General features: G+C 45.4%; 1 protein-coding gene across 2 annotated transcripts in view; it reads left to right on the top strand.

Moving 5' to 3' along the window:
* The window catches only part of SLCO2B1 (solute carrier organic anion transporter family member 2B1), a 100,013-nt gene that overhangs the window by 40,381 nt on the left and 42,323 nt on the right, over nt 1–17,309 (top strand). For both annotated transcript variants that reach the window (XM_024217631.1, XM_024217636.1), the window contains 2 exons: nt 3,844–3,974; nt 15,897–16,005. In XM_024217631.1, coding sequence (XP_024073399.1) covers nt 3,844–3,974; nt 15,897–16,005 — 240 coding nt within the window. The remainder of the gene's footprint in view (nt 1–3,843; nt 3,975–15,896; nt 16,006–17,309) is intronic.

Raw genomic sequence — 17,309 nt, 5'->3', positions numbered from 1 at the left:
GAGCCCTGCCCCTGTCAGCGCGGGAGCCGGCAGCCCCGAGCCCCAGCGGTCAGTGGGACCTGCAGCACAAGCTCAGTGGAGCTCAGTTGACCGGGGCGGTCAATGGGGTCCAGCAGCAGGAGCCCCAGGGAGTGTGGATCCAGCAGCCCAGGCCCTGGTGCGGGGCCAGTAGCCTGAGCCCTGTGGTGGGCAGGTTGGCAGCTGAGACCCCCAGACCTGCAGGTGGCAGCTCGGACTGCTGTCTTTGTCAGACAGGGGAAGTTGGCATGGAGGGCAGAGTTAGCAGGAGCAATGCTGTACGTGGGGGGTGGTCCAAGCTAATTTGTCCCTCGCAGGACACCCTCCTAGGGAGAAACCTCGTGGCGGAAGAAAAGCTGTTTGGGAGCCAAACCAGCCGGAAGCACATTGTAGCCAGTGTAGCAGTGTTAAGGTGCCTCTGTAATTGTCATTCTCTCTGGAGTGCTGTTTTGCTTCAGTGAGACTTGAGTGAATCTTCTCATTTTCTAGTTTATTGGTTGTTAGCAGTCTCTCTGTGTTGTTTTTATTGGAACTTTTGTACACAAGTTCAATGGATAAGTGCTGAAAAAGGAAAATGTAAAGACGCAAGAATCAGCTAGTGTTTCCTCAAGTCCACACTGTGGAAAATCTACATCTAATGATCATGATGGTCCTGGAAAGTCACTTACAAAGAAAAGAAAATATGATGATGATTATATAAAATATGGCTTTACATGCATTGGTGATCAAGAATGTCCAAAACCACTGTGTGTGATTTGTGGTGATGTTCTAGCAAACAGCAGCCTCAAACCTTCTCTACTTCGGCGCCATTTAGAAACTAGGCATCCTGCACAACTCGACAAGCCTGTTGATTTTTTCAAGCGAAAATTAGCTGAGAGGAAAAGTGACATTACCAGTTTTATATCCAAAGCAAGTACTGATAATGAAAATGCACTTGAAGCATCATACCGCGTGAGCTACCGAGTAGCTAAAGCATCAGAAGCCCATACCATAGCAGAGAGCTTGATTGGTCCATGTATAAAAGACGTAGTTCATTGCATGCTCGGAGAAAAGGCTGCAAAAAGGATTGACATGGTACCTTTGTCCAATAATACGTTGTCACGAAGAATTAATGACATGTCAAATAATGTAGAGACCACAATTGTACAGAGAGTGAAAAATAGTCCATATTATGCTATACAGTTGGATGAATCAACTGATGTAGCTAATCTAGCTATTTTGCTACTGTTTGTACGTTATGTGAATGAAGGTCTGGTTGAAGAAGACTTGTTGTTTTGCCGACCACTGGAAGAACGTACAACTGGAGAAGATATCTTCAATCTGACTAATGCATATTTTCAAGAAAAGGAAATAGAATGGTCCCGTTGCCTAGGCATTTGCACTGATGGGGCCACATCAATGACGGGGAAGTATACTGGATTTGTAGCTCGAGCAAAAAAGGTTGCATCAAAAGTCTCTTGGACTCATTGCAGCATCCATAGACAAGCCCTCGCAACAAAACGCATGCCTGAGGGACTGAAGGAAGTGCTGGACAATGCAGTGAAAATGGTGAATTTCATAAAATCACGGCCAACAAATTCCAGAATATTTCACGTACTTTGTGAAGAAATGGGTAGTATACACGATTGTCTGTTGACCCACACTGAAGTTAGATGGCTCTCACGGGGCAAAATCCTGGTGCGCTTGTTTGAGCTTAGAACGGAAATCCTAGTTTTTTTCAACAGCCACCCTTTCCACTTTGCCAGCTGTATGGAAAATAATGTCTGGCTCCAGAGCCTAGCTTATTTAGCAGATATTTTCTCAAGAATTAATGACCTAAATTTATCTCTTCAAGGTCTCAATATAACAGTTTTCAATGTGCAAGACCGAGTTGAATCCATGATAAAGAAGTTGCAGTTCTGGGAAAGTTGTTTGGAAAACAATCAAACTGAGTGTTTCAGTAATCTTCATGACTTCCTGGCAGAACATAAACTTCAGTTGGATCAGTGCACTAAAACCAATATAACTGCACACCTAAAAGGACTTTGCACAACATTCAGGGATTACTTTCCAGCTATATCAGGCGATAATGACTGGATTCGCAACCCTTTTGATGATATACACTTTCTCAACACAGATATTGAACACTGAGGAAAACGAGAAATTGATTGAGATCTCCTGTGATTACGAACTGAGAAGGAGTTTCAGAAATCTGTCATTGATCAACTTTTGGCTGAGTTTAAGAAACGAGTATCCCCTTCTGGCAGAAAAAGCTGCTGCAGTTTTGTTACCATTTTCAACAACATACTTATGCGAGAAAGCGTTTTCCTCGTATGCACATCTGAAAACGAAATACAGAAACAGACTTGATGCCGAACCAGACCTGAGACTTTATCTTTCTCCAAAGGTTCCGGACTTCAAAGAGCTATGCAGAGCAAAGCAAGCGCATCCATCACACTGAGGAAATTTAAATTTAAAATCCTGGAAATATTCATTTTTAGAAGGGGGTTCACGAGATTTCACAATTTAGAGAAAGGGGTTCGCGGGCTGTTAAAGTTTGGGAACCACTGCCTTAGACTAAAGCTAAGTGAGGAATATGTCTGAGTAACTGGAGTTAGAGCTCCCTCTACGTATGCTGTCTTCAGATAGGAATGTAATTGGCTATTGGGTGGGAGGGAAAGGGGGAAGCTCAGAAAGTGGTGGCAGTGGTAGGTAGTCATGCAGAAATACGGCTAACCCAATCTCATGATTCTTGGCTAAACCTTGTCCATGTGGGATTCCGGAAGGAATTTTAACCTCCACATACGGCACTGCACAACTGGCTATGTGCATTGTGGGAGTAGGAGGTTATTACATCACAGTTGTGTAAGAGATGCTGTTCACTTATCCTTTAGGACTAGTTTCCTAGAACTAGGCTTAAAATTAATTTCTAACCACAGGAATTCCATGATCTGTAGAAATATTTCCTGGTTTAAACTCATCATATTGAGAAATTGCATCCTGACTTCTGAAGATCATGTTTTATTTAGGCCAAGTACCCTTCCCACAGTGTATGTAATCTTTGGCAGGGTGCTGCTCTTACTTCATGGGAAAGGGAAAAAAAACATTCCAGATGTTCTGTCTGGTCATGCAACCAGGGGGACAATGGTCATTCGAACTAGAGGAAAAAGCAGAAGGGGGAGGAAGAGATCGAAGTTACCAAAGGATTTTGTAAAATTGGTCAATTTGGCCTGTATGTTGGAGATGCCTTAAAAGGGAGTGTTGTATAGGGTGACCAGATGTCCCAATTTTATAGTGACAGTCCTGATTTTTGGGTCCTTTTCTTATATAGGCTCCTATTACCCCCGACTCCGTCTCGATTTTTCACATTTGCTGTCTGGTCACCCTAGTGTTGTCTAACTGTTTAGACTAGCAGAATGGGAGTCTGGTTTCCTGGGTCCTACTCCTGGCTTGACCACTGAGAGTAGCCAAGTTATTAAAGCCAAAATATTCAAACTTGGGTGCCTAAAATCAGATGCTTAAATTAACATTTATTATTTAGTGGATTTCTAGCTGCCTTTAATGCTATTTAGCAGGTGGAAGCAAGGAAGAGATTCAGTATTATGTGATCGGTCAGCTCTCCATGGGCCACCCGCAAATGTTCTGCAGACCTCCAGGGATCCACAGCTCCCAGCGTGGGAGCCACTGCTCTGGAGCACTGAGCAAAATTCATTTGTTAGGGACAGATGGACACATCCAATAGAACCTATTTCCTGCAGTCAGAGGGGTAGAGTTGGAGACAGTGGTGGCCCTCACTTCTTCCCGTCATCTGTGTTTCTATTTTGTGTTTATTTGCTTGTATTTCAGAGGAAATTCAGCTCACTAACAAAGATCCTCGATGGGTTGGAGCCTGGTGGCTCGGCTTCCTGGTCGCAGCCACTCTCGTGGCTTTATCTGCCATCCCTTATTTCTTCTTCCCAAAAGAAATGCCTAAAGAGGTAAGAACAGGAATGGAGACAGGCAAGGTCAGCTGCACAAATCGTTCAGCTGGTTTAAACAATTAAGTTCTCTTAGCTCCCATGGCAGGTGGGTTCACTCTAGATTGGGGTGTGAGGGGATGATGGTCTCAGTGAGAATTTCTTGAGGCTGGTTGGGCAATGGAGTGATGCTGAAGTGGGATAAGGTATCGAATATCAATATGCTGTGAGGAGATGTTATAAATGTGCTGTTGTACACATGCCACCTCTCTCCCCTCTCTGCTTCCCTTGTGGGCCACGTGCCTTCTAGAGATGACTGTGAGCTGTGAAGTTTGTATCCAGATTCAAACTTCTCGAAAGTAAAAAGGGCTTCTGACGGATGTTCTGATTTGAACTCTTCTCTAGTGTCTGCAGCCCTTACTAGCTCAGATCTGATAACCAAGCAGAGTCCAGCCTGGTCAGTACTTTGGTAAAAGACTACCAAGAAAAACCCAGAGTGCTGCTGACAGTTTAGTAGGTGGCACTCTTCCCTCTCCAGAGGTTCAAAAAACAATGGTATTGAATCCTTATTCTATTCTATTCTATTCTATTCTATTCTATTCTGTATAGGTTCTTATACCATGCTCATCCCTGTAGTATCTGAGTGCCTTCCAGTAGTGTGTTAAGCAACATGACTACACATCTGTCCCTGACCATGTGACCCATGGTACTTTTCACAAATACTTCCCCAAATTCTACTGTGGATTAGTATATTTTGCTACATAACACGACGCATTTTGTTTCAACTGGTGAAGTGATTTTTCATTTCCTGTTGAAGGGGCTAATCCTGCAACCTTTACTCATTTAAGTAGCCCCTTTGAAGTCCATGGGAATACTTCCATGAGCAACCATTGCTCTATCTCACAAGTGACTGCACATCAGTGGTGGGCATATTATACTTATGCTCATAATACGTAGTCGGAATGGCACTGTGGGACCCTTCTAACTAAAGGGATGTGGTCTAAATGTAAGATATTATACTCATGGTGTTTGGAAATGCCTTTCACGGGCACTTCTGCTGATGAGTCAGCTTCTCAGTTGTACAGTTCTTTCCCCAAGATCTTTCTCCTCAACCATCCTCAACCAGGCTGAGACTGGTACAGTAGTGTCCCTCTTGTTCCCACCATGTTACTCCCTTTAAACCTTTGACTTTCCTTTGGGTTCAGGGACAAATCAGCAGCTGCATCAGAGGCCAGTCTCAGCTATCACCATTTATAAGTGAATTGCCTCCAATGTGCTAGCCCAGAGGAGTGAGAGATTTCAGATTACTCCCTTTTGCTGTTCCTCCTCTTTTTAATGCTCCCAAACCTAAATACATATAACCACTTGAGTGCTGTGCAACATAATGGCTTCATGGAACAATAGGCACTTTCCATGCTGCCCAGTGTTTCAGTAACACTGTCGGGGGTGGTATGGGCCAATGAATAGGGGGGCACTGGATTGAGAGTCAAGCAACTCTGGATCTATTCCAGCTCTGTGACCTTGGGCAAGTCACTTGGGCCATGTCTACACTAGCGAGCTCACAGTGGCACAGCTGTACCGATGCACCTGCACCACTGTAAAGTCGCAGTGTAGCCGCTCTATGCCGACAGGAGAGAGTTCCCCCATGGACATAGTAAAACCACCTCAACTAGCAGCAATAACTATGTCGGTGGGAGAAGCTCTCCCGCCGACATAGAATCATAGAAGAATCATAGAAGATTAGGGTTGAAAGAGACCTCAGGAGATCATCTAGTCCAACCCCCTGCTCAAAGCAGGACCAACCCCAACTAAATCATCCCAGCCAGGGCTTTGTCAAGCCGGGCCTTAAAAACCTCTAAGGAAGGAGATTCCACCACCTCCCTAGGTAACCCATTCCAGTGCTTTACCACCCTCCTAGTGAAATAGTTTTTCCTAATATCCAACTTAGACCTCCCCCACTGCAACTTGAGACCATTGCTCCTTGTTCTGACATAGCGCTGTGCACACTGCCACTTATGCCAGCGAAACGTATGTCGCTCATGGGTGTGTTTTTTTCACACCCCTGAGCGACATTAATTTTCCTAACATAGCTAATGATACCTCTCTGGCTTTGTAAAGCACTAGGAGATCTTTGCTCTGCATAGCTAAGTATTGCTATTGAAAGCATTGACATTCTGCTGCAATGGTGGTGTTTCAGAGGGATGTTGTGTTCCAACACTGCATAAGAAAAGAGGTTTGAAATGCTGGTTGTAGATCTCAGTGTATCTCCACATTTGGAGCCACATCCTACCCTTGGGTGTTCCTGTGCATCTACCACTGGCTCCCATTGACATAAGAGCAGTTTGTTTTTCTTATTATCAGGGTTTCTATCTTCCTCAAGAGCCCAAAGAACATGTCCATGCTCATACTGAAGAGCAAATAGGTTTACAAGCTTTGCAGGGACTTTGCTCTCTGCAGCTCCTAGTTTCTGGTAGATGATTTGCTGCAATAGCACAAAGAATGGTTTGAATTGTTCTTTCAGATGAGACATAAAACTGAGGCCCTGGTTGCTAAAGATCCCATGGCATGTTTTGTAAGAGAATTGGTGCTAATCTTGATATCCTGGTCATACTCCACTCTGGGTAATTACATTCTGCCTGCCTCCATTCCACCTTATTTTAAATTGTAATTTGTCTAAACATCCCTGCCTAAAAAGTGTTGTATATTGTTCCTGATAAGTAATGGCTCTCAACTTCCACCATGGCGGTGGCTGTATTTCAGTAGTGGAAGAATGATCCTTTTGTAGGACTTTGGTTGTCTAACATAAGAACCATATTGGGTCAGACCAAAGGTCCATCTAGCCCAGTATCCTGTCTGGCCACCTTAACAAAATGGGACTAAATCAGTTATAAAAGAAACCAGGTAATGTGCCCGAAATAGAGTAACACAAGAAGACACTGAAACATCCTCGGTCTATCCACAGTGCTGACACAGCACGGACAGAAACAGTACCTCACTGCCCCACTAATTCTGTGCTTCAATTCTGGGACCAGATTTGGACACTGGCCTTTTCAGGCCTTGTGCCAATTTTTGGTACCCAATGTCCTAATAAGCAGGAAGCCTATCTGTTACCCACACCAACAAGGGAGGAGATCTATAGCTAGGCAGATTGAAGGTTCTGCTGATTTTGGGGGCACTAGCACTGCCAGCAGCATTAGTTGCTTTCCAGCCAACTTTGCCTCATGTCCTCCACAGCCCTGGGAGCCAGATGATGATTGACCCTTGCCCAGAAGAGCTAAGGAGGGAAAGGGCTCCCTACACTTTCTCTCCCCTCTAGTAAACCCACAAGAAGTAGACATAATTTAGCCCAATATCTCCTCAGATGAAAAAGATCAATTGGCACATCTTATCTCTCTCCCTGGGGCCAAGGCAGGGTTGTTCTCTGTTGTCCATGTCCTAGGGTTTTCTCCAGCCTCAATTTAAATGACCCAAGTGATGGGATCTAAGTGATGGGAGACTATCCCACAGTCAAATCCATCTCATTTGTCTGATTCTCAGTCTACATTTTCCCTTCGCTGCTTTCATTCCGTCTTAGTTATACCCCATGGATCACCATAAATAACACTTTGTCTGAGACAGGGACCAGGTTTCCCAACACACTGCCATTCTATTCATAATAAATAATAGTGCATCCCACCGGTGTTTGTAGACAATCATTTACCTCCTGTAGTCATTCCTTAGTCAAGATAGATTTAGACCCTGATTCTACAAACCCGTAGACATGTGATTAATTTTACTCAATCCTATTGAAATGAATTGAACTACTCGTCTACTTAATGTTAAACATATTTGTAAGTGTTTGCAGGGTCGGGGTCATAGTTAGCTTTTTTAATCTTTCCTCAGAAATCAGTCCCTCCAGCCCTTGATCATCATCATCATCATCATCTTCTTCTTCTTTTGTTAATCTGTGAACTCCTCCAGTTTGTCAGTATCTTTCTAGTACAGAGGTGCCTGACAGCAATATTCTAGGTGCAGTCACAGCCAAGCTATCAGGATCTCATGCTGAGGAAGGAAAAAGGGGTTTTTGGCAGGAAGGAGGCATGTCAGATCAGGACTAGACCCTTCCAATAGCTCCAGCTTAGCTTCATCCCCCTCACTGACATAGCACCACCTATTGGCTCATTTGAAACGACAGAGATTGACACATGCCCAGCATATTTAACACTTAGGGATTAGCTAATGTCCCAAAGTCTGTCCCTGGTCTCCTTATCATTTTCCAATCCAGGTAATTACATTCTGCTTACTAAAACCTTCCCTGTAGTTTCACTTGGGCACCATATTCATCTTCCCTTCCAATGCTAAACTGTGATGTAGTGTTGTTGTTAAATCATTTCCACAGTGCCTGCAATTCATTGGTGAGTAAAGGGAATCCTATATAAGGTTTGAATGTAATGCAGGTTCCCTTTAGATACCAGCATTATATAAATGTAAGGAATTATCCTTATTCCTCATGGGTCATGTACAAGAAATGTCTTGCCTACAACCACCTATTGATTTAAATTTCATTCTCTGACATTTGAAATTATGTGAAACAATCCTGCTATAAAGTGGTACAACAAGTGGATGACACCTTCTCTTATATAAGAACGGCCAGACTGGGTCAGACCAATGGTCCCTCTAGCCCAGAATCCCCCAACCGCCAGGAGTTTTCAAAGATGATGGCCAATGGCTCCGCAATCACATCCGCCAACTCCTTTAGCACTCTCGGATGCAGCGCATCCGGCCCCATGGATTTGTGCTCATCCAGTTTTTCTAAATAGTCCCGAACCACTTCTTTCTCCACGGAGGGCTGGTCACCTCCTCCCCATACTGTGCTGCCCAGTCCTGCAGTCTGGGAGCTGACCTTGTTTGTGAAGACAGAGGCAAAAAAAGCATTGAGTACATTAGCTTTTTCCACATCCTCTGTCACTAGGTTGCTTCCCCCATTCAGTAAGGGGCCCACACTTTCCTTGACTTTCTTCTTGTTGCTAACATACCTGAAGAAACCCTTCTTGTTACTCTTAACATCTCTTGCTAGTTGCAACTCCAAGTGCGATTTGGCCTTCCTGATTTCACTCTTGCATGCCTGAGCAATATTTTTATACTCCTCCCTGGTCATTTGTCCAATCTTCCACTTCTTGTAAGCTTCTTTTTTGCGTTTAAGGTCAGCAAGGATTTCACTGTTAAGCCAAGCTGGTCGCCTGCCATATTTACTATACTTTCTACACATCGGGATGGTTTGTTCCTGCAACCGCAATAAGGATTCTTTAAAATACAGCCAGCTCTCCTGGACCCCTTTGCCCTTCATGTTATTCTCCCAGGGGATCCTGCCCATCAGTTCCTTGAGGAAGTCAAACTCTGCTTTTCTGACGTCTAGGGTCTGTATTCTGCTGCTCTCCTTTCTTCCTTTTGTCAGGATCCTGAACTTGAACATCTCATTGTCACTGCCTCCCAGGTTCCCATCCACTTTTGCTTCCCCTGGCAATTCTTCCTTGTTTGTGAGCAGCAGGTCAAGAAGAGCTCTGCCCCTAGTTGGTTCCTCCAGCACTTGCACCAGGAAATTGTCCCCTACACTTTCCAAAAACTTCCTGGATTGTCTGTGCACTGCTGTATTGCTCTCCCAGCAGATATCAGGGTGATTAAAGTCTCCCATGAGAACCAGGGCCTGAGATATAGCAACTTCTGTTAGTTGCCGGAAGAAAGCCTCGTCCACCTCATCCCCCTGGTCTGGTGGTCTATAGCAGACTCCGACCATGACATCACCCTTGTTGCTCACACTTCTCAACTTTATCCAGAGACTCTCAGGTTTTTCTGCAGTTTCATACCGGAGCTCTGAGCAGTCATACTCCTCTCTTACATACAACGCAACTCCCCCACCTTTTCTGCCCTGCCTGTCCTTCCTGAACAGTTTATATCCATCCATGACAGTACTCCAGTCATGTGAGTTATCCCACCAAGTCTCTGTTATTCCAATCACATCACAGTTGACTGTGCCAGGACTTCCAGTTCTCCCTGCTTGTTTCCCAGGCTTCTTGCATTTGTGTATAGGCACTTAAGATAACTCATTGATCGTCCCTCTTTCTCAGTATGAGACAGGAGTCCTCCCCTCTTGCGCTCTCCTGCTTGTGCTTCCTCCCAGGATCCCATTTCCCCATTTACCTCAGGGCTTTGGTCTCCTTCCCCTGGTGAACCTAGTTTAAAGCCCTCCTCACTAGGTTAGCCAGCCTGCTTGCGAGTTGTGACATTTCCTCTCTTGCCATGCAGCATTCCATCAGCAGTGCCCATCCCTTTGTATTGCTGGCATGTCACAGCCCCCGGCTCTGCATGCAGCGTTCCATCCGCCTCACATTTCCGGTGTGAAGTGCCCTGACTCCTCGTGGGGCATTTAATCTCTGTTACAATGTACAGGCCTGCATTAGAAACTTCACAGTCAGGCTCCCTGTCAGTGCCACAGTGGGGATAACATCAATAGAAGTAACACAAGTGACTGGGCACTCAATTGGTAGATTAGACGGAATATGTAGCAAAGCTCTGCAGTATGGGTTAAAGGAGAGAAACTTGCCCTAAAGCTTTAGAGCCTGATTTCTAGCGGCGCTTCCAGCTTCAGATGAGGTCAGGGGGAGCTACTATTAATTATTATGATTATTCCCATATATGGGTGTCTGATCAGGCCTTTTCCTGACTGCCAAGGTTAGCACAGGGCAATGTCTGGGCTGGTTATTTCATTTACTTTTTTACTTGAAGAAATCTGGATTTTCAACAATGACCCTGTGCTATACAACTGGTGGGTGAGCTGCTGAGCCCATATGGTGCCCCACTGACGTCTATGGGCTCTGCGCAGGTGCAGCAGTCTGCTCTCACGGGGCCAGGCTGGGGGGGGTCTAGCTGCTTGAACCCACAATGTGCTGAGAGCCTCCTAGCACGTGCTGAGCCCCCACAACTCCTACCAGCGTCAGTTAGAAGAGTTCAGGAGCAATGAGGACGCCGACAGGAGTCAAGGGTATTCAGCAAATCAGAGTCTGAGTAAATCACAACTTCACCTGGATGTTGCCTCGCCCATTCTGAGGGATCGTAACGGACTTCACCGAGTGCCGAATGGGGAGCCCTCTGGAAGAGACACGTGGCCCCTGTTCTGCACCAGCACCATTATATTGCAGTAGTGTTCAGGAAGTGAAGTGAAGATAACGTCTCTAATTTTTAGCTTGAGCCAGACTGGTTTATGGAACAAAGCCCCTTTAAGGCTCTTTGACAGTTATGCAGCCACTTATATTACCTATTTTTGGTACTTCCATTAAACATGAACAGCTTGAAGGAAAACACTGAGGCAGAATTCTGGAGAGGCTATTCTAAAACCACATCTAAATTGAGCTTGCCAGCATGGGGGAAGGGTTGACTTGTGATTAAAGTACATGACGATCAATCAGAAAAGTATTGTCACAGGCTTCCTATCAGACACGGGCAACTCACTCAACCTTTGTGCCTCAGTTTCCCCATATACAAAATGGGGGTAACCACACTGGCCTACCTCCTGGGTTGGGATGTTGTGAGGATTCTTTCATTAATGTTTGTAAGGCACTTGCAGAAGGTGTTAGAAATACGCTGTATTATTTGAGGAACCAAATTAACAGGGTGTGTTTGTGTCACTAATGTGTGAGCGGCCATGGCACAAGAAGGCAACAGGGATGGATTTGTCTCCGTGTTCAGATTTTCAGCACAAAGTTTTAAAAACAGAAGCAACCAATTGCTAAAAATAATTATCCAGTGTAATATAAATGAGTCCCCTGCAGGTTGGTTGTTTTAAGAAAGCACACACAAAAATAAAAAAAACTAAAGGGGACCAGCATTTGCTGGAGGAGGTATAATGAGCTGTTTGATGGGCGCTTGACCTGCTCATTAACTGAGGAAATTCATTCTGAATTGATTTTTTGTGGCCTGATGGATTTTTATCCCTTATTTATTTAATATTAAAATAGTACCTGTCACCATGTTTTTCACTAAGTCTCAAGGGCTACCTTCTGCACAGCAGGAGAGACCTCAGCAGGAGCTCCAGGTTAAGCAGAGAAAATCTCTCTCTTGCATTCTGGGGGTATTTATATGTTATTTTTTTCTAGTGCATCCAAAATAAAACTAGATTGGCAAAGCCTGTGGGTGCTCTCCCTGCAGATGAAATACCACCTAGATAGGGACACTATTTTTCTCACCAGAGCCCTATCCTGCTAGCAGACAACTTCCATCTGTTTCCTCTGTGGAAAGGAGATCTGCCTCTTTCTGAACCTAGCTGGACTCAGCTACACCTCATTAACTCAAGCATGCATAGGAAGTCTGGGGCTTCCCCCAGCTATTGTCAGCTCAGTGAGTCCCCCCCCAAAAGACAATCAGAAAACCTGGTCCCAACGCCTGCTGGGATTTGACCTCAAGTCCCCACATCACTGTTTGGCTCCGTGGGGTCTCTCTCTAGGGGCATAACTCCAAGCTGAGTGGACCGTGTCTGCAGGGTCTCAAGGAAGGTACCAAAGGGCCAGTATACCTACAATATCCCATTCGCGTAGTATCACAGAGTGGCACAGCATGAGCCTCTCAGTTAGCTCAAGCTAAAGGAAGGCCAGCCTGGTCGTGTCTCCCTAAGGCTTCCTGGTGGAACACCCTGATACTCCGGAAGTGGTGCTGGTGGTTCCATAGATGGCGATCTTCCTTCTGAGTAACTCATAGAACCATCGAATCGTAGAACCATAGGGTTTACAAGGAACCGCAAGGGTCATCTAGTCTGACATGGGACAGATTCAGGAATAAGTGTATCTGTAGAAAGCGGGGAAGGAGTTGGAATTTGCCTCTGAAGATGTCTGAGGAGCTGAACTCACAGTCCGGCTCATCAGATACCATCACCATCTGACATACCACCTATAGGTTGCTGGCTGGGAGGTGGCAGTGTGTCCGACTGGCAATGCTGTTTGTGAAAGGAAACACATCCTTCTGAGCAAGAGGACTTCGGAGGGAGGGGGGAAGAAATCATAGTGGATGGGGCTATAACGAAGAACCATTGATGGGAAGAACCAAGATGGACCCAACTGTGGTTTCTGTACAAGTCGATCTACAATCCATGCTATATATGCTCTGCAGAATGTTATTGAATAATGACTAGGGCAACAAAAGGAAGTTAACATTACATTTATAGACTTTGCAGCTGCTTTTGCCTCAAAGCATTGATCAGCACTGTGAATACTGCTATGCCAGTATGGGGTGCCTGAGGCCTTCGTTAATGTGCCTGGTGGAGGAACTGTACCATGGTACATTTAGTTGTATGAGGGTCAACAGTTGTATTACAGACTGGTTTTTGATAGAATCAGGATTGTGCTAGGAATACATTATTTAACATTCTAATAGATTGTCTGATGCCAAGGCTGATTGAGACCAAAGTAAGAAGTGTGAAATTTAAAGATATGTCTTTAGAAGAATTCGAGTATGCGGATTTTATTGTCTTACTTGGAGAGACTACTAACCAACTACAACCAGTGCTGGAAGATCTGTGAAAAACTGCAGAATCTATTGGACTTAAGATCAGTGGTGATAAAACTGAAGCCATGCACACCTTCTATAAAATGGAAATGAACAACCTGCCGATGCTGCATGTAGATGACAATGACATTGAATGGGTGACTGGTTTTATTATATATTGGGAGTCAGCTGGCAGCAGGAGGTTCTATAACCAAAGAAGTCACACAACGGATTGGTCTTGTGTCAATGGCATTTCACTGTCTTCAAAGACCTCAGGGCAGCGAGATGTCTGTGTGAGAACTAAGATACAAGTGTTCAACTTAGTAATGATGACAATCCTGTAATATGGAGAAGAAAAATGGCCACTAAAAACACCAGAGAAGAGGAAACGAAACAGTTTTCAGCTTCAAAAGTTGTGGTGTATTCTTAACATCTATTGGTTTGATTTTGTCACAAACAAGGAGATACTTAGATGAGCCCAGTAAGTTGCTGTCTTGCACTCGTTGGGAACAAGATGACTACAATAGTGGGGTCATGTCCAACGTGCACAGGAAGGTACGCTTCTACAGGTTTGTAGAGCTGAGGTTGAAGGAAGTTGACCAAGAGTCAAACCACATGAGGTTGGAAGATGCATTATTGAGGGATGTAAGAAGCCATTAATCCTCATATATTGACTCTTGTTGAAGGAAGAAGATTTGCAAGGGACTGTTCAAGATGGAAGTCCATTCACCACCACGCCTATATCATAGCCATGAGAATCTGCTGCTGCTACTGGGGTGCAGGGTTAGCATGCATAGATCCAGCTGCAGGATCAGGCCCTAAGTATGGCTTTAGGCATCCAAGTTTTAGACTGATAGACTTTAAGGTCAGAAGGCACCATCGTGATCATCTAGTTTGACCTCCTGCACACTGCAGGCCACAGAACCTCACCCACCCACTCCTGTAACAGACCCCTAACCTTGGCTGAGTTACTAACATCCTCAAATCATGATTTAAAGACTTCAACTTACAGAGAATTAACTATTTACACTAGTTTAAACCTGCAAGTGACCTGTGCGCCATGCTGCAGAGGATGGCAAAATAAATAAATAAATCCCAGGAGTCTCTGCCAGTCTGACCCGGGGGAAAATTCCTTCCCAACCCCAAATATGGTGATCAGTTAGACCATGAGCATGTGGGCTAAACCGGAAAACCAGGTAGATACCTGGGAAAGAATTCTCTGTAGTAACTCAGAGCCCTCCTCATCTAGTTTTGAAAAGTTTGGCCTTGGATTTGAAAATCTCTCCTTTCATGGACTGCCTCCCTGTAATGCCTTTAATCATTGTCATTGCCCTTCTCTGGCCCTTGTCTTTTACTGCAGTGAATACATTAACATGACAGTACATTACTGTACACACAGAGAAATATTAGACATTCATTGTACTTCCAGCCTTGGGAGGAATTTGTCAAAGGGATGATGAGAGGTACTGTTAGTTTCCTTGGGGGTTGAATTCTGCCCTGGGTTTAGGTACGCAGCTTCCCTTGACTCCAGCCCCACTCCCAGTCTCACCTGCTTCCATAGGTGCAATACAGCCCCTGGTGAATAAGCCCCATTTCCTATTGGTCACCTCTAAAGCTAATTTTCCTGGATTTCTATATTAATAGAAGCCTGGCACATACTTTACTGTACATAGATAATGGCCCAATTTGTTATTTATGAGGTGCTATTCATTACAGTTTGACAGATGAAAGCGGGGAAGGAAAATCCAGTTATTATACCTTTACTGAAAACCTCTGATTAACCTCTCTGAGCACATGGTGGCCTGCAGCTATGGCATCTGAGCTTGTGATCTTCTGAGCTCTTTTAACCTAAGCAGGAAGGGTGTTAGTGATTTGGTATTTGGCACTCTTCCTGCTAAGCCAGCAATGAACCAGGCCTCCCGCAAGCACGGGGTTATGATTGTTGAGGTGTTGTGGGTTGTAAAACCAAGGTGTCGTGAGCCTTTGTGGTCATTTAGTACCTCCTGACATTTTTCACCTGGGTAGGGGCTTTTTCTTGGTATCCTGGTCAAGTTCAAACAGAGAGAATTGCATTTTGCTGTCCTAAATTCCTCTTGCAGTTTCAATTGGATACAGTATTCTTCACTTCTTGCCCATAACTACTGTATATATTGCTGTTAAACAGCTGCCACATACCATCCCAGAAGTGGCTGCCTCTCCATGGGGGGTGAAAAGATTCTTATTTAACTTGTAAACTGTTTGAGAGCCTTCTCGAGTGAAACACAGGGCATTCTCTTTATCCCTCTGTGGATGGAATGCTGGGCCATAAATCAGAATGAATGTGTTTTCATTTCTTTAAATAACACAGCTGTGATGCAGCTTGGAGAAGCAAGTGAGTTCAGTAGAACAGCTGTCAGCGTGTCCAGAACTGAAAGTCTCTTTGTCTTTTCTCAGGTGGTGAAAGGGAGCAAGAGTGAAGTTAAGACGAGCAAAGACCTACTGAACCAGCTTAAATCCAAATCGGAAATCTTGCAAAACCTCTCCTTAACCCAGTTCATAAAAAGTAAGTTGGTGTTTTCCCCTCCTTGGAAAGTCTCTGAAGTGACTCCTCTTCTCACCCAAGCATATATCGCCCTCCTAGCAATGAAGAGCTTGCTACTAATATGCACCACCAGTGATAAAAAGTCTAAGATGGGACTATAACTTGCTCCATGTACACAGCCTGACTCGCAGATGCAGCTTTAGCACATAGCCAGGATGCAGTGTGCTAAAGTTTGCTCTGTAGAGCTGTTATTGATCTAATAATGCAGAACATTTACGAGTGTATCAAACAAAGTACCTCACGCCTCCCCGTATTAACCTGAATGACCTATTTCTGCTGTTAGTTCAGCACTTCCTAACAGCAGGCTCTCAACCTCTCACTGCACTGGTGGCAGGCAGGACCTCATGCAAACCAGGAAATGGGGACCCAAGCCTCAAATCTAGCCACCCCATCCTGATGCAGGGTCCAGCGGGAGCAGAGGGAGCATGCGGGAGTTTTGGCCTAGCACAGGGCCCACAGGGAGAAGGAGGAGCCTGCTGGAACCCTGTCCCAGCACAGGGCTCACAGGGAGTGGAAAGAACCTCCAGGAGCCCCGTCCTAGTGCAGGGCCTGGAGGACTCTGCAGGAGCTGTGTCCCGGCACAGGGCCCAGAGGAGCGGGAGGAGCTTCCAGGAGATCATCCCTGGCATAGGTGTTGACTCTTGCAACACTGCTGCCAGGCACTGTATATATACATAACAACAAGGTGGTCTCTGCACCAAAGAGTTTACAATCTAAGTATACGATGAGAGCTAACAGGTGGATACCACAAACAGCCAGGGGAAGTGCAAGGTAACAATGAGGTGAGACTTTGCAAAATTAGGCCCTAATATACAACCAGCTATAATCCATGAATGTAATGAACAACAGGAGGAAAGGGAAAGGAGGATGAGGGAAATAGTAATAAGATTTCCTATGTGCACAACTAGACAGTAGCCTATTTTCAGTTATTTTTCAAAGACACTTGCCTTTTCTGCAATGTTTTTCATCCCCTGGCAGGGCCGGCTCCAGGCACCAGCCGACCAACCACGTGCTTGGGGCGGCACCTTATAAGGGGCGGCCAATGTTGGGGTGGCGGGGGGCGCTCGCGGTGTTTTTGTTTTTGTTCGCGGGGCTGCGCTCGAGGGGTTTTTTTTGTTTGTTTCGGCGGTGCGGCGCTGGGGTGGGGCGGGGGGTTGGGCGGCCCGGCGCGGCGCTGGGGGGGGGTGGGCGGCCCAGCGCAGCGCGGGGGGGGGCGGGGGGGGGGGGGGCCCGGCCCCGCGGCGGGGCCGGGCGGGGGGGGCGGG

This window comes from Terrapene carolina, unplaced genomic scaffold, assembly GCF_002925995.2.
Source record: "Terrapene carolina triunguis isolate 2854851 unplaced genomic scaffold, T_m_triunguis-2.0 Scaffold244, whole genome shotgun sequence".
Classification (NCBI taxonomy): domain Eukaryota; kingdom Metazoa; phylum Chordata; order Testudines; family Emydidae; genus Terrapene; species Terrapene triunguis.
This window is presented reverse-complemented; position numbering and strand designations above follow the sequence as displayed.